General features: G+C 42.3%; 1 protein-coding gene across 3 annotated transcripts in view; it reads right to left on the reverse strand.

Moving 5' to 3' along the window:
• The window catches only part of LOC122558239 (CBY1-interacting BAR domain-containing protein 2-like), a 70908-nt gene that overhangs the window by 22339 nt on the left and 20606 nt on the right, over positions 1-27963 (reverse strand). The window contains exons 2-6 of one of the 3 annotated variants that reach the window (XM_087995564.1): positions 22582-22816; positions 17310-17378; positions 15027-15128; positions 3537-3641; positions 1259-1372 (exon numbers count right to left, since the gene is read on the reverse strand). In XM_087995564.1, the coding sequence (XP_087851690.1) occupies positions 1259-1372; positions 3537-3641; positions 15027-15128; positions 17310-17378; positions 22582-22816 (625 nt within the window). The remainder of the gene's footprint in view (positions 1-1258; positions 1373-3536; positions 3642-15026; positions 15129-17309; positions 17379-22581; positions 22817-27963) is intronic. The other 2 variants (XM_043706592.2, XM_043706594.2) reach the window with 2 other exon arrangements.

Genomic DNA, 27963 nt, shown 5'->3' on the forward strand with positions numbered 1-27963 from the left:
CTTTTCCAGCAACACTCTAATCTTGACTGTATTTTGAGTTGCCTAGGCCCCGACCTCTGGAATTCAGTCTCCGTCCCTCTACACTCCTCAACCTTACTTTCATGCTTTAAGAAATTCCTTAAAACCCAACTCTTTGACCAAGAGTTTGATTATCTTACCTAAAATCTCCTTATAAAGCTTGATAAAGCTCCTGCAAAATGTGTTGGGACATTTTATCATTTATAAATGCTATTATAAATATAGCTTGTTATTGGAAATAGGTTAGGGACAACCAATGGTCACAATTTTCAGGTGTGCATGCTAGGTATAGGGTGGATTTTGGGAGGAGGATCGTTTCACTGTGTATATTGGACCAGAGGAACAGAGAGCTGGTTGGAACAGCCAACACAGTAAATTCCTAGAAGCAAGAGCTAGACTAATTTCTTGCCACTTACAAATGGGATATGCTATGAGGAATTCATGATCTGTGTGATCTCCTGGACTAGTTGCGATCAACGTGGCAAAGAAGGAATCAATCAGAGAAAAATTCCTTGGATTATTTCCATCCAATTGTGTTTATAACTGCTTTATTCTTGCTTCTCTCACAGAAAAGAAGCAGAGGCAGTGGAGTCTATTTATTGTGAAGGTATCAGTAGTTTTTGAAGGGATAGATCTGATAGACCAGGGAGCTTTGTGTTCATCATTGTCCATATAAGACGTGACTAAAGATCTCAATGCTTATCTCTCAATGTTTTTAGAAGTCTCTAAATCTTTTGCAGAATTTGTCTTTTGTCATGGGAAAAAAATTCTTTGTAATGAGAAGTACATCTGTTTAGATTAAATGTCAAATGCTTTCCAGTATGATGTTCCAAGCTTCACAAGCACTATGTAACAATAGAGCAATAATTCATTTTCACAGGGTAGTGCTCATCAGTCATAGAGTCATAGAGATGTACAGCATGGAAACAGACCCTTCGGTCCAACCCGTCCATGCCGACCAGATATCCCAACCACAGAGCATTGTGGTGTGAGGAAAATAAGACAAAGTGATGGACTCTGTTTCAATTTTTGCTGTTCAAACGACAGTCACCTAGAATATTATCTTGTCTTATCCCCCAATTATTCTAGCTTCTGCAATGCCGTTCTTTGTGTGGTTTTGGCTTTCATCTAGATGTTTCATTTGTTGAAAAAAAAGTATTTTTGCTTCTAGTTTATCCTAGTCAAGATTTCTGTGAATCTGCTTTACTAGGAACTGAATTCAAGCTAAGTCCATTCATACCTTCAGATCCTTCTCTTCATCAAAGTTGTTCAGGTATTGAAAAGCATTTGTGTACACCTCAAGGGCCTTGGCATGAAATATCATCTCGATGGTCACAAAGTTTGAGAAAATAGCCTGTCAACAAAATGAAAGAAAATGGTCCAACTTGTACAAAGTGAATTATAACATAGTGAACAGGCCCAATAATGTCTCTTCTTCCTCAGGCAGCAGAGGAACTTTGGCATGACAGCAAACACCCTTGCCAACTTTTATAGGTGCGCCATCGAGAGCATTCTGTCTGGATGTATCACGACCTGGTATGGCAACTGTACCATTCAAGGTTGGAGACGGTTAAAAGGGGGTGAATTCGGCCCGGACAATCACAAAGGCCAACCTCCCATCTATAGAATCCATCTACCAGGCCCGCTGCCAAGGAAAGGCCACCAGTATGCTTAAAGATCGGTGGCTCAGTGATTAGCACTGCTGCCTCACAGCACCAGGGTCCCAGGTTTGATTCCAGCCTCCGGTGACTGTGTGGAGTTTGCACGTTCTCTCCGTGTCTGCGTGAGTTTCCTCCGGATGCTCCGGTTTCCTCCCACAGTCCAAAGATGTGCAGGTCAGGTGAATTGGCCATGCTAAATTGCCCATATTGTTAGGTGCATTAGTCAAACGGGAAATGGGTCTGGGTGGGTTACTCTTCGGAGGGTCGGTGTGGACTGGTTGGACCAAAGGGCCTGTTTCCACACTGTAGGGAATCTAATCTAATCTAATCTCATCCTGGCAATGTTTTTCTACAACCTCTACCATCGGTGGAAAGGTTCAGAAGCCTGAACACACTCACCAGCTGATTTTGTAATAGTTTCTACCCTACTGTTGTTGGAATATTGAATGGACTCACAAACTCTTAATATTCGCCTGTACCTGTGTTTTACTTTCACCGCTGTTTACCTATTATTTAATATCTATACTACTTAACTATGTGATCTGCCTGTATTGCCCGCAAGACAAAGCTTTTCACTGTGCCTCGGTACACGTGACAATAAATTCAATTCATTCATTCATTTCTAGATGACTGCTCAGATACCCTCTGGTGCTGTCACAAGACTCCTGTTCTGATGGTGCACTGGAATCCCTTTGAGAATTGAAGGAGCTGGCACTGCTCCTACAGGCAAACCTATGTGCAGGGTCAACACCAGTTAAGCACCATTAACATTAAGATTGAAAAGAGAGCTGGTAATTTAGCAAAGACCGAAATATCACAGAATGAAGGGCAACTGAGGGAGGAGAGAGGTTTTCCGGTTTGAGATTGTCATAAGGATTGGATTCAAGTAACAGCCTTGATGCAGGAGTAGGCTATTCAGGCAGTCGTGAGTGCCCCACTATTCAGTACTATCATTGTTGATTGAATACTTTAATGCTTTTAACTCACCTCCACCCTATAACCCTGCGGGCCACTGATAATCAGAAATCTATCAACCTCTACTTTAAATATACTCAAAGACCAAGCTTCATCAGCCCTCTGTGACCAGAACACCATGAGACATAGAAGCAGTAGTAGGCCATTCAGCCCATCAAGTCTGCTCTGCCATTCAATGATGTCATGGCTGATCTGATCATTCTCAACTCCACTTCCCCGCCTTTTCCCGAATAGCCCTTGATTTCCTTACTGATTAAAATCTGTCTATCTCAATCTTGAATACATTAAACAACCCAGCCTTAACAGCACTCTGTGGTAAAGAATTATACAGATTCATTATCCTTTGAAAAAAAGAAATTCCTCCTCATCTCTGTCTTAAATGTACGACGCCTTAATCTGAAATTATGCCCGCTGGTCCTAGAGTCACCCACAGGGGGAAATGATCTTTCCAACTTTACCCTCTCAAGTCCTCTGTGAATTTTATATGTTACAATAAATGGCATGTGTTGAAGAATTCTAAAGTTAACGACTGTCTGAATGAAAAGATTTTTCCTATCTTGAATCTAAACTGCGTTCCCCTTATTTTTAAATTGTGCCCTCTGATTCTGGACTCCCCAGTCAGGGCAAACAACATACCTGCATCTACCCTGTCTATCTCTATTGTAGGTTTCAATGAGATCACCTATCATCCCTCCAAACTCTGGAGTTTGCCCAACCTTTGTTCATAGGCTGTCCTGCCATTCCAGGAAAAGGTCTGGTGACCTTTAGTTGCACTTTCACTTTGTGAAAGGCTTTGGATGTAAGAATAATCTGAGGCAAGGAATAGTCTGAAAGGAAGTTAGGAAATTGAACCGTTATTAATGAACAATCAAATCTTCATACCTTAATGTCCTTCAGTTTTTGCTGCTGAAATTTGAGAATGATCTCCTCCAGCTGATGTGTGGTGTGATTGACATCAACTGAAGCCTTCTGCACATTGGCTTCAGCCTAAGGAAGGAAACCAATGTTCACGTTCAGAAAGCCATGTTAACATGGAGCAAGCAAACAACCCTGTGCAGATTCACTTTGGCAAGAAGTGTACACAGCACTCCGAGGGACGATACTCAAAAGGAAGCACATCTTATACTGAAATTAAATCAGCTAAACTTTACATTTCTTAAAAGCATTTTTTTTCAAATAATTGTGCATCTAGGGTACAGTCTGTCTTCTATTATGTGCTGAAACTGGATCGTGTACTGTCTCTGAAGCTATTTCCAATAAAATGCACCATGAAATAGAAAGGTATGTGAAGGAGAAATGAGCCTGAGGGCAGTGTTGCTAATTTTTTGTTAATGGTCACAAGTAAAACCTTTGTTTCCTCAAGACTCATATTCAAGAAAGCTGCTCCATGGAAAACCCAACCTCTATTCGCAGTTACAGCTCTGGGCAATACAATCAGTCAACGTGGAATAAAAATGTACCTACATTATTATGCAATATTTTGAGTCTTTAATTTTGCTTAAACCCTTACTTTGGACATTATGAAAGATGTTTGAGAGATTGCGTAAGCTAACCATTGTGTTTCTGCAATCTCTCAAACATCTTTCATAATGTCCAAAGAGATAAACTCACTCTGCTTAACAAAATAGCACTTCAAACATGAAGAAAGCACACCACTGAATCCCTCAGAGGGTTAAAAGATGTAACACAGTCTTTTTCATGAATCTTCAATGGAAATGCTTGCCCAACAAATTAAATTTCATGGATAGGCCTAAGACTCTGTGGTGGGAGATGCTCTATGTCTTAGCAAAAATGGCACTGGAGACCTAAATGTAGCAGTTCCATTTCTGAGCTTGGTCCCTACTATTTTCACATGGTGGGAGGGGTAAAGGCAGCAAATTATCGTTTGCATATCTGTGATTCACACAGAGGCAATGATACAAGTTACAGGTCAGCTGCTATCAGTGAGATCTGATCTTCACTAGTGGGAAATCCAGAACATGACTTGTGTATTTTATACCTATTAGGAGAATTTTTAAACTTAGTGGAAGTCTTTGGTGCAGTATGGTATCCTGCCAAAGTATCCTTTGGGGTTGTTAAAACTAGACATGATGTGCATGAAAAGTGGAAAAACCTATTGGAGCTGAGTTGTAAAGATTATTGACAAAGGGAGCTATTAATAGACTGTCAAGCTGTCAATGTCTTTAAATTCCTTGTCCATTAAATATTTGAAAAGAAAACAGTAATGCTAAAGATGAAGGTGGCTACTAATGTGATGCATTGGTTGGTAGCTTGATAATTACAGGATTTGGTAATTACAGGGATTAGTGCAGAATGATTGGTTTCACAATCAATCGTTGTCACCCTGGGCTTCCTGTCAATTCACAGTTTGATTAACAGTTCCAAGTACTCATAAAATCTTTGACTATAAATACAAGTGTTCAAATGCTTGTTTATTATATGGGAGTAATGGAGTTTATTTTTAATAGAATTTTTATCAATGACAGCGTACTTTTTAATACTGAGTTCCTCAATAGACGCTGAAAAACTCTATTTAATCTCTTAAATCCTGATGTCTGCTTATGGATGGGCTGGCATTGAGGGTGTCAAAGTGGTTTTTGTGGTGATGCTGGTTGCCATGGGTTGGCGTGAGCTGCTATCATTTGGCAACATAGCTGTAGGGAACTGGAGTAAGCATGGGATGATATGAATAATATAAAGGGCCACTCAGAGAGGGGGTATGGGGTTCATATGGTGTCATGGGTTGGCATCATTTGGGCATGAGAAGTTTATGGCAACATGAAGGGTTGAGCATTTAGGCAGGAGGGCTTTATTCTGCTTTATTTGTTTATCATAGCTTCGACAGAGTGCCAGAGCAGCAACGTTTTAGTCAGACTGCCCCTGTACCCAGCTGGCCTAATGAGTGCCTCTGAACTTGATCCAGGCAATGGCTACATCTCATATTTTCCCCTGCTGTCACACAAAAATCTCAACTTACTTTTTCTTGGAAGTCATGAACTGTCCCAACCCTGTTCTCCAGATGTGGGAGTGAAAATAGAAGCCAGTGTACCCATTCCAAATCTAATCTTAAGAATGGATTATCTGGCCGTGGTCTTATTGCTGGATCAGTGGTGCTGGAAGAGCACAGCAATTCAGGCAGCATCCGAGGACAGGCAAAATCGACGTTTCGGGCAAAAGCCCTTCATCAGAAATAAAGGCAGAGAGCCTGAAGCATGGAGAGATAAGCTAGAGGAGGGTGGGGGTGGGAGAGAGTGGCATAGAGTACAATAGGTCAGTGGGGAAGGAGATGAAGGTGATAGGTCAGGGAGGAGAGGGTGGAGTGGATAGGTGGAAAAGGAGCTGGGCAGGTCGGACAAGTCCGGACAGGTCAGGGGATCGAGTTTCTGGAGGTTAGAAGCTAGGATGAGGTGGGGGAAGGGGAAATGAGGAAACTGTTAAAATCCACATTGATGCCCTGGGGTTGAAGTGTTCCGAGGCGGAAGATGAGGCGTTCTTCCTCCAGGCGTCTGGTGGTGAGGGAGCGGCGGTGGAGGAGGCCCAGCACCTCCATATCCTCGGCAGAGTGGGAGGGGGAGTTGAAATGTTGAGCCACTGGGCGATGTGGTTGATTGGTGCGGGTGTCTCGGAGATGTTCCCTAAAGCGCTCTGCTAGGAGGCGTCCAGTCTCCACAATTGAGGTGGAGACCTGCCCAGCTCCTTTTCCACCTATCCACTCCACCCTCTCCTCCCTGACCTATCACCTTCATCTCCTTCCCCACTGACCTATTGTACTCTATGCCACTCTCTCCCACCCCCACCCTCCTCTAGCTTATCTCTCCATGCTTCAGGCTCTCTGCCTTTATTCCTGATGAAGGGCTTTTGCCCGAAACGTCGATTTTGCCTGTCCTCGGATGCTGCCTGAATTGCTGTGCTCTTCCAGCACCACTGATCCAGAATCTGGTTTCCAGCATCTGCAGTCATTGTTTTTACCTCGTGGTCTTATTGCTGTTTGTGGCCTTGCTGTGTACAAATTGGCTGCAGCCTTCAGTACAAATATCTAATTCTTGGTTCATGTTATTCAGAATATATTTTCAGTTTTAAGATGAGAAGAGAGAGAGAGCTATAAAGCAACAGGTTTTACTTAACTGGAGGCATGATGGCTACTCTCCCTGCAAAGAAATGTAGTCTGGAGAGAGAGTTCTGGTTTTAGGCAGTAACCAACTTTAAAGTATTCAGGAAACCCTGAAAAGCTATAAACTTATTTATATTATCAGATTAAAAAATAATTAGCACATGGAAGATAATTAATCTAAAGGTCAGCCCAGAGCAGGCTACATCTTCATGTATGTGGGTGGAGTTAGGAAGGATTTTTGATTTCAATTTAATCTATGCACTTGCTGATATTTTTGGTTGCAATTTGGACTTGATGTAGCTTGCAGCTCAACGAGAGAAGTAACAGCCAGCTATACCTGTGCTGTAAGCAGAGTAAAACCCTCACATCTCAGGGGGGATGTCAGGGGTAGGTTCTTTACCCAGAGAGTGGTGGGGGCATGGAATGCGCTGCCTGTGGAAGTGGCAGAGTCAGAATCATCGGTGACCTTTAAGCACAACATCGTGGGCCGAAGGGCCTGTTCTGTGCTGTATTGTTCTATGTTCTATGTTCTATCTTCATTGAGCATGCGGAATGTGAATGAGGTTTACTCTCAGATTGAATCCTGTGAGGGCACAGAATCTGAAAACTTATCTAGGTTGAAGCTAGTAGGAGAAGCCATCAAATTAAAAAAAAAGTCACAAGTAGATTCACTTGGAAATATTGGAATAGTAACCAATGGACTAAAGCATCCACAGTCAAGAGAGGGCAAATGAAGGTTGTATCTTTGACAATTGCTGGAGTTGTGGAAAATTCTCCAGAAGACTGCAGGGTGGCCCTTATGGAAGTGAGTGACCTTGAGTTTGATGTGTCTGAGAAGAGAATTCTTGGAGGAGGCAGAAAGTAAACCTGAGGTGCATAACATGCATAATTCTAAAGTTAAAAATCACACACCACCTGGTTATAGGCCAACAGGTTTAATTGGAAGCACTAGCTTTCGGAGCGCTGCTCCTTCATCAGGTGGTTGTGGAGTACACAATTGCAAGAAACAGAATTTATAGCAAAGTTTACAGTGTGATGTATCTGAAATTATAATTAAAAAATACCTTGATTGTTAAGTCTCTCATCTGTTAGAATGACCATGTTAGTTTCACCTCTTTCATATGTAAATCGCAAAACATTTTTTTAAAAGTTACATTCTCAAGTGAGAATGTGGTTCTCACTTGAGAAAAATGAATTTGCGACTGGTGTGTGACTTTTAACTTTGTACACTCCAGTCCAACACCAGTGTCTCCATATCATAATTCTAAAACATCTTGTTAAGTTAATCGTGATTGTTTTGTTTAATACAACAAATATTGTTTCATTAACAAAAAGTGAAATTTTGAGGTGGAGTTCTGTTGGTTAGATCAAAGTATTTGATATATTTTTAAGTGTTTACATTCTCTAACAGGATTGTAATAACTTTTCATACATTACAATGGTGACTATAATTCAAAACTATGCTTATTGGCTGTGACATCCTTTGAGGAGAAAGTGAGGTCTGCAGATGCTGGAGATCAGAGATGGAAATGTGTTGCTGGAAAAGCACAGCAGGTCAGGCAGCATCTAGGGAACAGGAGAATCGACGTTTCGGGCATTAGCCCTTCTTCAGGAATGAGGAAAGTTGGTCCAGCAGGCTAAGATAAAAGATAGGGAGGAGGGACTTGGGGGAGGGGCGTCGGAAATGTGATAGGTGGAAAGAGGTCAAGGTGAGGGTGATAGGTCAGACTGGGGTGAGGGCGGAGAGGTCGGGAAGAAGATTGCAGGTTAGGAAGGCGGTGCTGAATTTGATGGATTTGACTGAGACAGGCTGGGGGGAGGGGAAATGAGGAAACTGGTGAAATCCGAGTTCATCTCTTGTGGTTGGAGGGTTCCTAGCCGGAAGATGAGGCGTTCTACCTCCAACCGTCGTTTCGCTGTGGTCTGACGATGGAGGAGTCCAAAGACCTGCATATCCTTGGTGGAGTGGGAGGGGGAATTGAAATGTTGAGCTACAGGGTGGTTGGGTTGGTTGGTCCGGGTGTCCCAGAGGTGTTCCCTGAAATGCTCCGCAAGTAGGCGGCCCGTCTCCCCAATATAGAGGAGGCCACATCGGGTGCAAAGGATGCAATAGATGATATGTGTGGAGGTACAGGTGAATCTGTGGCGGATATGGAAGTTTCCTTTGGGGCCTTGGAGGGAGGTGAGGGGGGAGGTGTGGGCGCAAGTCTTGCACCTCCTGCGGTTGCAGGGGAAGGTGCCGGGAGTGGAGGTTGGGTTGGTGGGGGTTGTGGATTTGACGAGGGAGTCACGGAGGGAGTGGTCTTTACAGAATGCTGATAGGGGAGGGGAGGGAAATATATCCTTGGTGGTGGGGTCCGTTTGGAGGTGGCGGAAATGGCGGCGGATGATGCGCTGTACATGGAGGTTAGTGGGGTGGTAGGTGAGGACCAGTGGGGTTCTGTCCTGGTGGCGGTTGGAGGGGCGGGGTTCAAGGGCAGAGGATTGGGAAGTGGAAGAGATGCGGTGGAGGGCATCGTCGACCACGTCGGGGGGGAAATTGCGGTCCTTGAAGAAGGAGGCCATCTGGGATGTGCGTTTTTGGAACTGGTCCTCCTGGGAGCAGATGCGGTGGAGTCGAAGGAATTGGGAGAATGGGATGGCGGTTTTACAGGGGGCAGGATGGGAGGAGGTGTAGTCCAGGTAGCTGTGGGAGTCGGTTGGTTTGTAGTAGATGTCCGTGTTGATTCGGTCACCTGAGATAGAAATAGAAAGGTCGAGGAAGGGGAGGGAGGAATCTGAGACTGTCCAGGTGAATTTGAGGTCGGGGTGGAAGGTGTTGGTGAAGTGGATGAACTGTTCAACCTCCTCATGGGAGCACGAGGCAGCGCCGATACAGTCATCGATGTAGCGGAGGAAAAGGTGGGGGGTGGGGCCAGTGTAGTTGCGGAAGATGGATTCTTCCACATATCCTACGAAGAGGCAGGCATAGCTGGGGCCCATGCGGGTGCCCTTGGCTACTCTTTTCGTTTGGAGGAAGTGGGAGGATTGGAAAGAGAAGTTGTTCAGGGTGAGGACCAGTTCAGTCAGTCGAAGGAGGGTGTCTGTGGAGGGGTACTGGTCGGTACGGCGGGAAAGAAAGAAGCGGAGGGCTTTGAGTCCTTCGTGATGGGGGATGGAGGTGTACAGGGACTGGATGTCCATGGTGAAAATAAGGCGCTGGGGACCGGGGAAGCGAAAATCATGGAGCAGGTGGAGGGCATGGGTGGTGTCCCGAACGTAGGTGGGGAGTTCTTGGACTAAGGGGGACAGGACAGTGTCAAGGTATGCGGAGATGAGTTCGGTGTGACATCCTTTGAGCCTTCTTAAGTTTGTGAAAGATGGTATATAAATGCAAATACTTCCTTCACTTTTCTTTACATATGTATTACATGCGGGAAGCATGCTCTGTAAATATTGCACTTACTCTCTGCAACACTTCCCCTGCAAGCACTTCATACTGATCATCAACTTCACCATTTGAGATCTGCCAGTGCATGCACATATAAATGAACCACAGCAACATAGACTTGATGAAGGTGATGCATCTGACATTTAACTCACCTCTGCCAAAGCAGACTGCAGCAATCAGTCAGAAGACACGTTTCTCATTTACTGAAAGGAAAACTCCAGGAAGACAAACCGCATTGCATTTCCATTAATTACTTTGTTGGCATATTGACACATATGAAGCACTTGGAAAAGCAACATCATACCATTTTCATGAAGAAGGTGAATGTAGTTTTGGTTAATAATTGGTCAATTGGTTAATTATTGATAATGCTTTTTGAGGTAATCCTGCGTCAGTGTTGTATTATTACAGAGCTTATCACTTGAGGTGCAATATAAAACATGCACCATCCCTATAAACCTACAGCCTAACCTCAGCTGATTTCTATTGATCAGTGGGCTTGTAAATCAAGAACTGTATATGCTGAGGCCTTCAGTTACTTTCTATAACTGGGACCTAAACATTGAAGGTTTATCAGGAACTTCATACCTGTTTGAGGTCTGGGTTCCGACACAACTCTGAAGTTGTGTGGTTCTTGCTTGGCTGTTTTTGAATTGAAATGGACTAATTGGCCAAGAGCTGAATATGGTGCTCCAATGGTGACGCCATATTGCCTCCAAGGAATGGGAGTTGCCTGTCTGCCATCAACATCAAGGGTAGATGGCCATTATTTTGGAGGCTGTTGCTGCCTTGCCAATTCGAGCAGGCAGGGCCTTGAAAGGAGTTGAATGAAATGGTCAGTACGCTTGCAGAGTGAGGCAAGGAGCAGCATTCCTGCCGGTGCCAGTTAACACCACACATTCGTCCCAAAACCACATCCAAAGGATGGACTGGGTCCTGCGGTGAATCTGACAATTATGCACTGATCGGCATAGGACGGTTCAAGGTAGCCAGAAGTTCTGAAAATGTCAATTCATTCTGGACAGGCTCCATCACCAGCAACTTAAGAGGATAAACAGCTATTCACTGGAGACAGCTGCATTCCCTGCTCCCTCCCCACCTCTAGCATATTAAAAATTCATAATTCTCATAGACACCACAGTGACTCAGTGGTTAGCACTGCTGCCTCACATTACCAGGGATATGGGTTCATTTCTACCCTTGGGCAACTATCTGCATTGAATTTGCACATTCTCCCCATGTCTGTGTGGGTTACCTCTGAGTGCTGTGGTTTCCTCCCAATGTCCAAAAATGTGCAAGGTAGGTGGATTGGCCATGCTAAATTGCTCATTGTATCCAGGGGTGCGTAGGTTAGGTAGACTAGCTGTGGGCAATGCAGAGTTACAGAGATGGGGTGAGTCTTGGTGGGATGGTCATTAGTGAATCAATGTCGACTTGTTGGGCCAAATGGCCGTTTTCACAATGGAGGGATTATACATTGAGATTACAATAATCAGAGCCTGCTGCATGAGGGGGAGTTTTAAAACTTCAGATGCAAATTTAAAGACCACATACCAGTGACTGGAAAGATCAGTTAAGGAAAAAAAAAAGCCTTGAATGATGAGATAACAATTTCTAATTTCATTCCCAAAGATAATTCCAACATTTCTGGGCCTGTACACAATATAGAGTGCTTTATCTAAATGTACAATGTAATCCATTCCATCCTACCATTCTTTCATAACATACAATAAAAAGAAAATGAAACTGATATGAGATCTGACTGTACTTGAGGACTATTTGAGGTGAATCCTGACACAATGGCTGCAGTCAGCAGGATATCCAAGTTTGTAAAAATTCACATTCTAGGCATTAGATCCTGCTGTCTAACCTCCTTGAGTTCTTTGAAGAAGTGACATCTCAGGTTATTAGACTTCCAAAAGGCATTGAATAAGGTTTGACATGATAGATTAGTAATTAGCTTCAAAGTTTTAATAACTCAGGTAAAACTTGGCAATGGATAAGAAAGAGAGAGAACAGTGGGTCCAGTTTTTCAGGATATATTGAAGATTATGGGGAAGTAATGAGTGAGGTTCCCCAGGGTGAGCTATGTTGGGATCTCGACAGTTTCAATTTCAATCCAGTGGCCTGGTTGTGAAAATCAGCACAAGATGGGTAAAAATCGATTAACTCTGAAATCAGAAAGTTGTGCTAAGCTACATGAGCAAGAGAGCACAAGCTAAGAAAAGGTATAGAAACAATACTGGGAAATTTCTTGACAATAGTCAATGATCAATACTTGAATTGAGTCCCTGCAAGAGTATCAGAGTCTTAGAAACTTTTAAATCACAATCAAGTGCAACACTTGGCAGGGGAGGAATTGTTGAAGAATTAATCAGAACAGGTTAAATTATCTTTCTCATACAGAAATGATGATTGATCATTGAAGTGAGCTAATGTGAATAATGCAAATTAAATCCCATCCTGAGAGAAGAGCAAGAAAAGTTATCAAGGAGTAAGCTATTCAGGAGAGCTTGACTAATTGGAGGGGGAGGTGAATGTCTAGTGCCATTATTACTAGACTATTAACCCAGAGATCCAGGTAATGTTCTGCGGACCTGGATTCAAATTCCACTACGGCAGATGGTGAAGTTTGAATTCAATAAAAATTCTGAATTAAGAGTCTAATGATGACCATGAAATGATTGTCAGACAAACCCATCTGGTTCACTTATTTTTTTTGAGGAAGAGAACTGCCATCCTTACCTGGTCTGGTCTACACGTGACTCCAGATCCACAGCAATAGGTTCACTCTTAACAGCCCCCCAGGAAATAAATTCTGATCTAGCCAGTGATACCCATACTCTGTAAATTAATAAAAGTAAAGCTTTTTTTGCATCTTGATCTGTATAGAGTTGTATGGGAATACTTGGTAGCAGAAAGTGGTTGCTTGTGAGCTTTTGAAATGCCAAGCAGAACCCTGAGATGTGAATAGTTTTATGTGACCTCTTACAGAGGTGCTGACTCGAAAGAGCTTATCTGAATAGGGAGATGGAGGTATCCAGGTCTTGAGCACCATCTGTTAAGAACCTTATAATTGGTTATTGTACTGAAACCATCTCCCATTCCTCTACGTACAGTAAAGCTTCCACTTATGATATTACACCAGGCATGTTTGAAAATTAAGGTTATGATTATCTAGTAAACATAGTGTCCTTGAGATATTCTTATCTCAAATTCAAATCCATGTGATTGAGGCATCTTAACCTAATTCTAAATGCCATCACCACACTGGAGAATTTGCTGCTTTGGAAAGCAACAATTATAAGAATACGAAATTCATCTTTCAAACAGGTGAACCATGCCTTTATGGCAAGAAAATCTTTCCTACGATGAAGAGACCAAAAGTACACATGGTACTCTCCGTGCAGTCTGACCAAACTCCTATCAAATTGAAGCAAGATATCATTTCTCCCATACTCACCTCCTCTTGCAGTAAAGGCTATTCTTCCTATTAGCTTGCTGCACCTGCATATTAGCCTTTGGTAACTTATCGGCAAGGACACCTAGGTCCCTTTATACATCGACACTTTCCAACCTCTTACTTTGCATATCTGTTCTCTCTCCAAAGTGGATAAACTCACTAGATGGACTAACCATGGTAAAAATGGAGTTATGGGGATAGAGTGGGTCTGGTTGGATGCTCTTTGGATAGTCAGTGTGGACCCAATGGGCTGAATGGCCTCTTTCCAGTCTGTAGGGATTCTATGACGTCCAATGTACTGATCCCTTCCTTTATTTATGAGTACAATTCCACCTCCTTTTGCTTTTTGTCTGCCTTTCCTAATTACCAAACACCCTTGCATGCTAATTTCCTAGTCCTTGTCCTGTGTTTCTGTAATGGCAATTAGATCATACCAATATATCTGTAACTCTGCCTTTAGATCAAATACCTTGTGAATACTGTAGGCAGTAGAGTCCCCTTCACTTCCTCTTTGTGACATCATTCCACCTTTGAAGCGTACTCTCAATGCTTAATTTTCTTCCCCTGTCTCCCTAGGATCTTTTCAACTTCCTGTCACCAATTTTACTACATTCCTTTCTTCAATTTTGGGTTACCTCTCAGATTCCCATCCTCCTGACAAGCTAGTTTAAACTCACCTTAGTCATCAAATGGGCAAGACTGATTAAAGGTTGGAACTAAAGCAGCTTAAGATGGAGACTTCCTCTGCCCAATCATCCTGTATATATTGGCAGAAATACCTTGAGGTCTGAAGAATCTGAAGAATGGATGAACGTTTACTAAAACAATCTCTCAATTGCTCAGGAGATCATAATTTGACAAATGGTAACTAATTTTGTGTTAAATTGCTCCTTTACCAATTTAATATTCTATTGCTTGCTCCAGGCTTTAGCAGTGGGTTAAAGCTAACAATAGGTCAGCAAGAGGAGAATATATTATTGAAGTCACTGGTAATGGATATATTTAAAGGTTTTTTTCCAAAATATCTTAGCAGACATTTCTGTCTGTGTTTGTACATAGTACATGATGGTATAAGCAGTAATATAACTGATCATAATTAATTATGATGTAACCACATTATAGATTAATACAAATATAAGAGCTTTAAATCCCAGTGATTAATATGTACTAATCATAATCAGTATTTACATAAATATCAAAGGTGCTTATGTCTATTTTACATATTCTTCTAAATTTGACTTGAAACCTTATTTGATAGTTACAGGCCCTATTACAGCCATTATGTGCATTTGAAAAGTTGTATAAATGATTAATGTTTCATTTCTTTAAAGTCTCCACCCTCAAGAGCAGAACTTTGGGAAAGGATACAATCCCTTGCCTGTCCAAAGGATTTCTCTGCTTCAACTTTTGCAGGTTTTCAAGTTCTTTAATTTCACGATTGCGGACGCTATTAAATTTCTTGATGTCTGCCTTGATTTCAGAGTGGAAAGAGAAACCAATCTAACGTAATGTTTTCTATGGCAAGGAAATGTGTTAAAATTCTATACACCAGTATACTAATGAAGTTAATATCAATTTTATTTTGTGACAGGCACTCCAATTCTTTTGTAAAACTTAACCATTGCTTAGTGATACAAAATTTGAACTATCATTGAAGAGAGACATTATTGTCAAAACAAGAACACCAAATTTCAAATGAGCACAACAATTTACAATCAAGGGCACGTTGACTCTCATTCGCTGAGCCATTGCCATCAAGAAAGCAATGGTGAACTATGGGTATTAATCCATTGGCAGGCAGGGGATCCACCATGGTGGGAGTATGAAAAACAAACGTTTGCATGTTGGTGGGTTTCTGGAGTTGGGGAATTTAGAGTATTCAGTGCCTGACTGAGGGACCCAATATCTAGATGGATATCTCACTGAAAACTAGCACCCAGTCTGAACTGCTGACCTCCTCCCTCACAGGCTTAACCCTGCAAAATCCCTTCTGCCATCACGCATCCACACCTGGATCTCTCTGCATCCAAGGCCTCTGTTGAGTGCAGCACCAAAAGTAGTCACCACTTCCCCACTGGCGCTGCTGAGTACAGAAGAGCTCTTGGTCTCTGACCTTCCTGCTCTCAGGATCATTGGTTTGGGGTTATGGCACTCTCCTGATCTGTAAAGTGGCTGAATGGCACAATTTGTGGTAAGCCTTGCTGAGAAAAGGCATCACAGGGCCCTTGTTAACTGAAACCCCTGTTGCCTCAATGTCACTCCAGCCCGTTACCCCACAGCATGCTTTCTCGAATCTACCCTACCAAAACACTTAAGGATGTGACATATTGCAATGAAATACTCTCTCTTCCATCTACATTTGAAGAAACTGAATCCCCCTCTTTATCTGGAGTCTCAACCACCATCCCCACATCCCTATTTTGCTTAGCAACTTTATTTGGGGGCTTGGTAATCTTTCTTTCAACTACCAGTTCTAAATGATTTTCACCAAAAATGATCAACCTGCCTTTCTCATTTCCAGGCAGTGATTGAATTTCTCTATCCAGGCATTTCATTTGGAATTTCAGCCAGTGTTTGTAGTGTGTCCTCTCCCTTTTGTTTGCCACTGCCTCCATACACCACCTCCCCCCACCGCCCCCCCCTCCCCCACCATCCGGTGTTTTATCCACACTTGTTGTGTATCTTCCAGCCAAGTGGCAAAACCGTCTGAATCACAGATGTTGCCACAATATCAGTCCACATCAAAACTTGGATGAGTTGAAACAATTCCCCAGTAATAGTTACCAGTCATTTCTGCTTAACAGGAACAGGCTGTGACAGTTGTGCTCTTGTACTATACTGGCCAGAATCATATCTTGAAACCTCTGGAATATTTCACTCATCCTAAACCATGGTGCCTGCATCCTAACTTGACCCAAGTCCCAGTTACTTCTTTGTCTGGTACCCAGTCTAGCAAAGACTCGATTGTTAGAAATCTCAGAGCAGGGTGGAGCGTGATGTGTGACTATTTCTTCTCGCGTTTGGTCATTAAGAAACTCAATCCTTTATGACTAAAGAGAGTCTCCTTTTAAAAAAACAGCTGCATTTGGGTCTGGGACAAATGTATTGACCAGCAATGGGATCTTTATTAAGTCAATCTTGTGGTGATCAATTGAACTTGGCGGGTGAATAAAGAAATGGAGCTACTCCATCTGCCTTCACTTCACCCAAGAGTTTAACAGATTAGAACCATAATAAATTCGGGAACCTCACCCAGAGGCCAGTTGGATCTTTTCTCCTCAAATTCTGTCCTCTTAAATATTCCTTCGCTCCAAGGTTGGTGGCCATATCTTTAGCTGCCTTGGCTCTAAGCTTTAAAATTTCCATGCTAAACCTCTTTACTTCTCCACATCTCCCTCTTTCTGTCTTCCTCATTAAACACTGCTTAAAATCTTTCTGCTGTTCTGATATCTCTCTATGTAGCTCAGTGGTAATTCCAGTTTATCATGCTCCGTGAAGCACCTCAGATTGTTTGTCTTATGTTAAAGGCACTATCTAAATGCAAGTGGTTGTTTAGTTGGGGGTTTTGCCACATGCATGGAAAAGAACATGGCTTTTGATTCATTGGAAACGTTACCGCAGAAGATTAACAAACGATGTAAAGTAAAATACCCGTTTGGATTTTGTCAGGGGACCATAAGCCTTTAGTGGTGCAATAACCTTGGCGTCCAGTCTCTCCACCTAAAACAATTTGGGGAGGAAGGCAAACAGGAATTATTTCAATGGCCAATCTTGTCAAGACATTTCTGCAACAAATTGTGAAGCTGTAGCAGCGAACTGTGACTTATAAATAATAGAAACATAATTTTGCTATAGGGCTAATTCCCTCTTGTGTTAATTAACTTCCATCTTGTGGTAATCACCTCTTGTCACTGTTCTCTGCAGGCTCCCTGAACACCTCATTTTTCCGAGGTGTAGGAAATCTCAACCCAGTAATCAGTGAAAGCCAATTACAATGATTACTATTGGACAGTTACCAAATGCTGAGAAATCCTCGTGGAAAAATAAAATTAAGATTTTACTTTTCCCTCATTCTCCCTAGCATTCAACCTATGTTATGTTTGGGTAATGATTATGTTACAAGACTCATAATCAAGAGTATAAATCCCACTATGATTTGCGGGAGATGAAGTCTGTCAGTAATGGTTGTTTGGAAGGTTTGATTATTTGTGTCAAATGCTTGTTCAAGATTTATTTTAATTTGTTAAATGAATTTGATTTTTAACCAGTTTCCTGGAGCAATACATTGTAGATGTGATTAGGGATAAAGCTGCCTTAGAACTGGTATTGCGCCATGAAATCATAATAGTGATCATAATACCTTTGAATTCCACGTTATGTTTCAAAGTGACGTGCTCCAATCACAGACAGGGATAATAAACTTAAAGAAAGCTAATTCCATAGGCATGAGGGGAGAAGTTCCAAGAAATTTGTGAGAAGCTAAGGAAGTGATTGCTGGGCCTTTTGCTGAGATAGTCACGGGTGAGGTACCAGAAGACTGGAGGGTGGCTAATGTGAAGCCATTATTTAAGAAAAGTGGTAAGAACGAGCCAGGAAACTGTAGACTGGTGAACCTGACATCAGTGGTGGGTAAATTGTTTAAGGTGGCTCTGAGGCAGAGGATTTACATGTATTTGGAAAGAAAGGACTGATTAGGGATAGTCAACATGGCTTTAAGCGTGGAAAATCATGTCTCACTAACTAGATTGAGTTCTTCGAAGAAGGGACAAATAAGATTGATGAAGGCAGAGCGTTGGATGTTGTCTATATGAACTTTTGTAAGGCGATCAACAAGGTTTTGCATGGTAGACTGGTTAGGAAGGTTAGGTCACATGGAATCCAGGCACAGCTAGCCATTTAGATACAAAATGTGAGCAGCACAGCGCCAGAGACCCAGGTTCAATTCCCGCCTCAGGCGACCGACTGTGTGGAGTTTGCACATTCTCCCCGTGTCTGCGTGGGTTTCCTCCAAGTGCTCCGGTTTCCTCCCACAGTCCAAAAATGTGCAGGTCAGGTGAATTGGCCATGCTAAATTGCCCATCGTGTTAGGTCAAGGGGTAAATGTAGGGGATGGGTCTGGGTGGGTTGCGCTTCGGCGGGTCGGTATGGACTTGTTGGGCCGAAGGGCCTGTTTCCACACTGTAAGTAACTTAATCTAAAAAATTGGCTTGAAGTTAAGAAACAGAGGGTTTATGGGGGAGGGTTGTGTTTCAGACTGGAGGCCTATGACCAGTGGTGTGCCCCAAGGATCAATGCTGTGTCCACTACTTTTTGTCACTTATATAAATGATTGGGACGTGAATATAGGAGGAATTTTAGTAAGTTTGCAGATGATGCCAAAATTGGAGGTGTAGTGATCAGTGAAGAAGATTATCTCAGAGAACAATGGGATCTTGATCAGATCGGCCGATAGGCCGATAAGTGGCAGATGGAGCTTAATTTAGATAAATGTGAGGTGCTACATTTTGGTAAGGCAAATCAAGGCAGGAATTATACACTTAAAGATAACATCCTATGGAGTGCTGTCGAACATAGAGACCTTGGGGTGAAGGTTCAAAGTTCCTTGAAGGTAGAGTCGCAGGTAGATAGGATAGTGAAGAAGGTGTTTAGCATGCATGCTTTTATTGGTCAGTGCATTGACAGTAGGAGTTGGGGGGGGGGGGGTCATGTTGCACCTGTACAGGACATTGGTGAGGCCACTTTTAGAATACTGCATTGAATTCTGGTCTCCCTGGTATTGGAAAGATGTTGTTAATTTTAAAATGGTGCAGAAAAGATTCACAAGGATGTTGCTGGAGTTGGAGGTTTGAGTTACAGGAAGAGACTGAATAGGCTGAGGCTATTTTTCCTGGAGCATTGGAGGCTGAGGGGTAACCTTATAGAGGTTTATAAAATCATGAAGGGCATGGAAAGGATGAATAGCCAAGGTTTCTTACCCCAGGGTAGGGGAGTCCAACACCAGAAGGCATGAATTTAAGGTGAGAGAGGAAATATTTAAAAGGGAACTAAGGGTCAACTTTTTCACACAAAGGGTAGTGCATGTATGGAAGGAGCTGCCAGAGGAAGCAGTGGAGGCTGGTACAATTACAATATTTAAAAGGCATCTGGATGTGTACATTAATAACAAGGATTTAGAGGGATATGGGTCAAATGCTGGCAAATGGGACTAGATTAGTTTAGGAAATCTGTTTGGCATGGATGAGTTGGACTGAATGATCTGCTTCAGTGCTGTACATTTCCATGACTCAATAACCATGACTGTCAAAAATTAATTGTTTAAATAGGCTAAAGGTATGGTGATATGAACAGTGTTCAACGTTCAAAGAAGTTGGAAGGTCACGTTGCGACTGTACAGGCCATTGGTTAGGCCACTTTTAGAATACTACATGCAATTCTGGTCTCCCTGCTATAGGAAGGACGTTGTGAAACTTAAAAGGGTTCAGAAAAGATTTTCAAGGATGTTGCTGGCATTGGAGGATTTGAACTACAGGGAGAGGCTGAATAGGCTGAGGCTATTTTCTCTAGAGCATCAGAGCCTGAGGGGTGACCTTTTGGAGGTGTATAAAATCATGAGGGGCATGAATAGAATAAATAGACAAGGTCTTTTCCCTGGGGTGGGGGAGTCCAGAACTAGAAGGCGTAGGTTTACGGTGAGAGGGGATATATTTAAAAGGGACATAAGGGGCAACATTTTCAATCAGAGGATGGTGCGTGTATGGAATTAACTGTCAGAGGAAGTGGTGGAGGCTGGTGTAATGAGTAAAAACAATGACTGCAGATGCTGGAAACCAGATTCTGGATTAGAGTGGTGCTGGAAAAGTACAGCAGTTCAGGCAGTATCCGAGGTGCAGGAAAATCGATGTTTCGGGCAAAAGCCCTTCATCAGAAATACAGGCAGAGTGGCTGAAGGGTGGAGAGATAAATGAGAGGAGGGTGGTGGTGGGGAGAAAGTAGCATAGAGTACAATAGGTGAGTGGGGGTGGGGATGAAGGCGATAGGTCAGGGAGGAGGGTGGGGGAAGGTAGCAAAGAGTACAATGGGTGAATGGGGGTAGGATGAAGGTGATAGGTCAGAGAGGAGGGTGGAGTGGATAGGTGGAAAGGAAGATAGGCAGGTAGGACAAGTCATGGGGACAGTGCTGAGCTGGAAGTTTGGAACTGGGTTGAGGTGGGGGAAGGGGAAGTGAGGAAACTGGTGAAGTCCACATTGATGCCCTGGCGTTGAAGTGTTCCGAGGCGGAAAATGAGGCGTTTTTCCTCCAGCTGTCGGGTGATGAGGGACCAGCGGTGAAGGAGGCCCAGGACTTCCATGTCCTCGGCTGAGTGAGAGGGGGAGTTGAAATGTTGGGCCACGGGGCGGTGTGGTTGATTGGTGCGGGTGTCCCAGAGATGTTTCCTAAAGCGCTCTGCTAGGAAGTGCCCAGTCTCCCCAATGTAGAGGAGACCACATCGGGAGCAACGGATACAATAAATGATATTGGTATATGAATAGGAAGGGTTTAGAAGGATAAGGGCCAAATGCAGGCAAATGTGACTGGATTAATTTAGGATATCTGGTCAGCAAGGACAAGTTTCCATGCTGTACGGTTCTATGACTTTATGACTCTAAACAAATTAAAATGTTCAACAGAAATATGTTCGTGAAAAATGGGAGAGTTCAAAAGTCTCCTGGTGTCAAAGTTTGGAATTGTATCTAGGGATTTATAAATAAAGCAATGTCATTACTACGTTCCACATCTGTAATGCTCTGAATAGCTCACCATCAATGGAATTCTGATCGATGGAAACTGAGATATATACTTTTGGAATTGAAGCCCAGTTGCTTTCAGAGCTATCTATCAAATGCACAAGTGGGTCAGACACTAAAAGAGAAAAGAGAGGCAGCAGCATTGACCTTTACCAAAATTTCAGGTCACAGCTGAACCATTAACCATGAGCCATACAGCTAAAATTTTCAACACTGGTTGCTTTCTATTCTCCTATTTTCAAATAGAAAAAGGAAGAGCTTAAGTTCTCTTACACTGAATGAGAGATTGATTTGCCCCCCTTGCATTAGGCAATGTTCCAAATAAGTTTGTAAACACTTTCAATCCAAGGTGACTGTATTGGTCTCACGTACTGAGCATCAACTAAGATTGATTATAAATGTTTCCAGTTCTGAAAGTATTTCTTTTACTTAAATTGGAATGAATGCTCGTCAAGCTTGGCAAAAATTCACTCTCATTTGTACTTTTTTCTCCTTTGAAAATAGTTGATCTGGGAATTTGATGAGGCCTTTTATTATGTTTATACTCCCAAACTGGAAAATGAAAATTTGGTCAGATCAGCAATGTGAGATTTATTTATTTGGAAATTGTTTGAAGCATGGGTATTAAGCTTTATATTGCCTCCAGGTGACTGCACAACCCGCACAATTATAGAAGAACTGAACACTCATTGCTTTTGAACTTGAATAAACTTTATCATGAAGTGGAATGCCAACATTTTCCCACACAGCACATACCTCAGTTCAGCTGAGCTGTTCATGGTCATTTTAGATGTGCTGAGTACTACCTACCTCCACAGAATGAAGGTTAAAAAGTCACAATTAACGTCTCCGAGGATAGTCCTGTACAGCTCTTGGTCAGTATTCTTGCAGCAACATTGCTATTACAGCCCTAAATACAAAATGTCTAAAACGTAATTACTTGAAGAGTGTGAATAGCAGACATTATTATGTCAATCATTCAAAATAATATCACCACGATTCCAGTAAGCAATAATGTGTGCCAGTGGTAAGCTAACTCATATTCCTTTGCCTCAGTGAGGCTTCTGTGTGTATATGTATGAAAAGATCACACTTTAACCAGCTCCATGGGCATAGACATCTCCATTAAATTTACTACCTCTGCCTGGCGGTAGTCCTGAATCTTTGACAACTCCTCTCCAAGGTCCTTGAGGCACCTTCGTAACTCTGGATTCTCGGTGTTTGCAAAGTCCATAATCTGTCTTACCAGCAGGTCAACCTTGTCTCTCAGCCTTGCATTCTTGCGTGTGTAGGAAGCCAGGAGCATGCAGAACTGGCCGAGATACTTTTCTGCATTGTTGACCGTCCCTTCCATGATCTTGACCTGAGCGTCCCTTTTCAAAATAAAGATTAGGAGATGAAAGCAGGCTGTGCTGAGGGTCACAATTATAGATTATATTATGAGAAATTGAGGCCCAGGAAAAATGAGTTAGGAGTGACTGGATCTTTGGAATAGTAACCCAGGCAATTCAGAACACAGCTTGAGGAATGATGCTGGACTGGGTCCAAGTAATTTCTGTCTAAAACACATTGATGTCATAGAGTCATAGAGATGTACTTCACGGAAACAGACCCTTCGGTCCAATTTGTCCATGCCGACCACAAATCCTAAATCATTCTAGTCCCATTTGCCCGCATTTGGCCTATATGCCTCCAAATCCTTCCTATTCATATACCCAGCCAGATGCCTTTTAAATGTTGTAATTGTACCAGCCTCCACCACTTCCTCTGCCAGCTCATTCCATACTTGCATCACCCTCTGCATGAAAATGTAGCCCCTCAGGTCCCTTTTAAATCCTTCCCCCCTCACCTTAAACCTCTGCCCTCTAGTTTTGGACTAGACCTCGACTATTTATCTTATCTATGCTTCTTATGATTTTATAAATCTCTATGAGGTCACCCCATCAGCCTCCGACCCTCCAGGGAAAACCGCTCCAGCTTATTCAACCTTGCCCTTTAGCTCGAACCGTCCAACTGTAGCAACATCCTTGTAAATCTTTTCTGAACCCTTTCAAGTTTCACAACATTGTTTCTATAGGAGGATCTGTCTAAAGTTACAGCAATTGTCATCCTTCCCTACTCGGGAAATTTCAAATTCAGCCAATTCTTCAGCCTTTTGTAAATTCTCGTTGCTCATTTGTTAGATGTTCAGATGGCTTGTTACATTCAGTGGACCAAATCTCAATTATCGAAGACTGCCTTCCACATATAGTGGAGTAAACACTTTCCACTCCCTGACTTCTATTCACTTTTATTAACAGGCCTGCCTCGTTCTGCCACAAAACTGTAGCAACTGTCAACTTGTTTTTGTTGACGGATGACCTTTGAAGAAGACATTGAATCCTCGTAACTTTTTCCACATCTTCCACATCACCCCACCCAAAAAAAGTGAGGCTCAACAAATTTGCGACTGACGTATTTCTAAGCTTCACCCTGTTGTAAGTCAAATCTTCATATTCACAGGCATCCAACTAAGTGGGACACTATTTTAATCTCACGGGGATCACTGCTGAAGTAAAGTTTTTTAGCAAATACCCGCATACAGTCGGATGCCTCTTGCTGTTTTGAATGTTTCGCCTGAGATTTAAATGACTGAGAGGATCGGGACAGAAGGATGGGAGCTACCAGCAATATAGATTACTGAAGAATGAGAAGAAATTCAAATGAATGGATGAAAAACTGAACACAATGACATAAAAATACAGCAGACAGATGAGCTTCTGCTGTCTCTGTCTGCAAACCTTTGCATTGGACATTAAATAACTCACTTCCACTGTTTTGTTATTTACAGGAAAACTAACAAATACTCTTTCTACTGAAGCATTTTAGCAAAATAAGCAAACAGGTCAAATCTAATGCTTCTTACACATTGCCCAGCAGAGTTTCTTTTCCCAACCCATTTGACTAATCATTAAAACCCTGTGCAAACCAAGAGAGACCCAGGTTAGGTCACTAGCCAGTGCTGAGTCGACAAAACTCCAGTGCTACAATTTTCATCATGACAGGGAGAAAAGAACCAGCCAGTTTTCTTGCTCCTGATTCCTGTTCAGTTCATTTTGTTCGCAGGGTGCAAGTACATGGATGTCAGAGGAAGACTGCTCTATTTTCAGATCTCAGCTTTGCCAGCATGGTATGTATTGGGGCTGTATCCATCACATCTCAAATATGTAGATTCACTGCGACCAATCCTTCTCAATAACATTAGTCTAAATCAGTGGGGAGAGTCTTCAACAGTAGCGATGCACCATCTTATTAATCAGAATAGATTTAATAGATAGTATTTAGTGACTAGTTACATTACAGCCGAGATTCATGAGAGTCCCTTGTAAGACCTCAGGCTATAGTTAAGAGTAAGTACACATTATCTTTATAGTCATAGAGTCATAGAGGTGCATAGCATAAAAACTTTGATCCAACTCGTCCATGCCGACCAGATATCCCAACCCAATCTAGTCCCACCTGCCAGCACCCGGCCCATATCCCTCCAAACCCTTCCTATTCATATACCCGTCCAGATGACTTTTAAATGTTGCAATTGTACAAGCCTCCACCACTTCCTCTGGCAGGCCACTCCACACACGCACAACCCTCTGTGTGAAAAATCTGCCCCTTAGGTCTCTTTTATATCTTTCTCCACTCACCCTAAACCTATGCCCTCTAATTCTGGATTCCCCCACACCAGGGAAAATACCTTGTCTATTTATCCTATCCATGCCCCTCATGATTTTCTAAACCTCTATAAGGTCACTCCTCAGCCTCTGATGCTCCAGGGAAAACAGCCCCAGCCTATTCAACTTCTTCTCCAATCCTGCCAACATCCTTGTAAATCTTTTCTGAACCCTTTCAAGTTTCACAACATCCTTCTGATAGAGAGGGGACCAGAAGTGGCCTAACCAATATCTTGTACAGCTGTAACATGACCTCCCAACTCCTGTACTCAATACTCTGACCAACAAAGGAAAGCATACCAAATGTCTCTTCACTATCTTATCTACCTGTGACTCCACTTTCAAGGAGCTATGAACCTGCACTCAACGGTCTCTTTGTTCAGCAACACTCCCGAGGACCTTACCATTAAGTGTATATGTCTTGCTAAGATTTGCTTTCCTAAAATGCAGCACCTCGCATTTATCAAAATTAAACTTTATCAGCCACTCCTCAGCCCATTGGCCCATCTGATCAAGATTCTGTTGTAATCCAAGGTAACCTTCTTCACTGTCCACTATACCTCCGATTTTGGTGTCATCTGCAAACTTACTAACTATAACTCTCAAGCTTGCCTAAATAGACAGCTTTGAATGGAAACCAAACCAGCTAGCTCCTCCCAGGAACATTTCTTTATGTATTATATAACTATTATACAGCGATGTCACCCAGGGTCAGACAAGCCGTTGTTGCAGATTACCCACGCTCATTTACTATTGGGTTTACGGTTGAGACAACAGAAAGATATTTGCGACACTTAGCATGAAAAACTAGCAGCAATTCATACAATCAAGGGAAGGATTTCCGTTTATGCCAATGAAAAGATATCCTGGCATTATGTAGACTATTATCCTGGATAAGAAATAGGAATACGAGGAGGAATAAAACACCACACAGTTTTTGAAGTTTGGTCAGTAAGATTGTGGCTGAACTTCTTTTTTCTGTCCTATCCACTTTGTGTCCAAAGAATATCAATCTTAGTCTTTATAGCGACTATGTTTGTTTTTATATTTTAGACTACGGACAGTTATGAACCAGACCAGACCCCCTCAAAACATTTCAAGGAAGTAGCTCAGACTCTAACTTTGCGAGTTGTTTTAAGCAGGTGTAAGGTGGATATTCCAGGAGTAACGCAGCTGGCCCAACCACTTAGTTTTAAACAAAACAGAATTTATTTGCAAGCTTACCAAATTAAACACAAACAAAAGAGAACAAAACTTACAAGAACTTAACCTATCAAAAAACCCTACAGATTATTCCAACTTAATGATGCTGTTCCAAACACTTGCAACAATCCCCATAAATACCCCATTGCAAAAAAAGGAAAAATCCATCATAGGATCTTACAGGCGAGATGGCAGAAAGATGGAGGATCAGCATGGACCTGCACCTTTGAGTCCAGCAGCTTCACAACTGACTGCTTGCCAAACCAGAGAAAAGCTGAGCTGGGAGAACTGGCCACTCCCCTTTCATTGGACAAGTGTTTTTTATAACTTGAAAGCCGTTTTCCTGAGGCAGTATCTGTTAGCTACAATCAAACTGGACCTAAAACCTTCCAAACCTGGACACCCAGGAGCCTGTGTCTTTACAACCACTCTGAGAAAAAAAACTAAGGACAACATAACCTTGTTAAAGGAGCAGCATCATCAAACCTCCTCCCTTTAAAAAGAAGAACCATCAATATCTAATGATGGCTTCACTTTAAAAGCCCTTAATCTTAAATTGTTAGTACACCACAATACCCATATACATTATTTGACAATAATCATGCAAACATGCACTACTACATTTCGTTCCAATCTGTTTTACTCCTGCCACTGAATGCCCTCGTTTCTCATTCAAGTCTCGCCAATTGCATTGGCAATCACGTTTCCTCGTCCTGCCACATGCACAATTTTCAAATTGAATGGCTGTTACAACAAGCGCCATCTAAACAGTCTGGAACTTTTGTCCTTATATTTCCCCACAAACTTCAATGGGTTATGATCAGTGTGTATGAATGTCTCAGATACATTACTGGTAACATAAACACTGAAATATTGTTAAACCAACACCAAGCTCAAAGTCTCCTTCTCAGCAGTTGAATACTCCTGCTGATGAATGTTCAATTTCCTGGAGGAACAACCGATAGATCTTTAGATTTTCTCTTCAGCTTCCTGTAAGAGCGCAGCATCGACGCCCACACCACTCACATCGATAGCCACCTTGAATGGCTTTGCGTAATTAGCTGTGGCTAATACTGGGGCAGTGGTTAACACAGCTTTCAGGCTGTCGAATGCCTCCTGACAGTCTGCTGAATTCTGAAACCTCTTGCCTTTCTTTAGCAATTCAATGAGTGGAGCAGCCACATTGCTAAAACTTGGAACAAATTTTCAAAAAAATCCACTCAATCCCAGGTACCGTAGTACTGCTCTTTTTACCGATGGTATGGGAAACTCCCTAATTACCTTTGTTTTTGTATTCTGTGGGGCCATTTGTCCATGTCCAATAACATGGCCCACAAAGCTGACTTGGGCTTTGGCAAATTAATTTTTAGCCAGATTTATCACCAAGCCTGCCTCCCGAAGTCAATCGAACAATTCTGATAAATGTTGTAAACGTTCCTTCCATGTTTGACAAAAAAATCACCAGGTCATCAATATAAACTACACAATTGAGTAATCCAGAAATGACCTTATTGATTCATCTCTGAAATGTGGCTGGCGCATTTTTCATATCAAATGGCATGACTTTAAATTGATACAGTGTCGAGAGTGTGTTGCTGGAAAAGCACAGC

The sequence above is a fragment of the Chiloscyllium plagiosum genome, unplaced genomic scaffold (genome assembly GCF_037043375.1).
Source record: "Chiloscyllium plagiosum isolate Xiang-an unplaced genomic scaffold, Cpla_swu_hap1 HiC_scaffold_17, whole genome shotgun sequence".
NCBI classification, from domain to species: Eukaryota; Metazoa; Chordata; class Chondrichthyes; order Orectolobiformes; family Hemiscylliidae; genus Chiloscyllium; species Chiloscyllium plagiosum.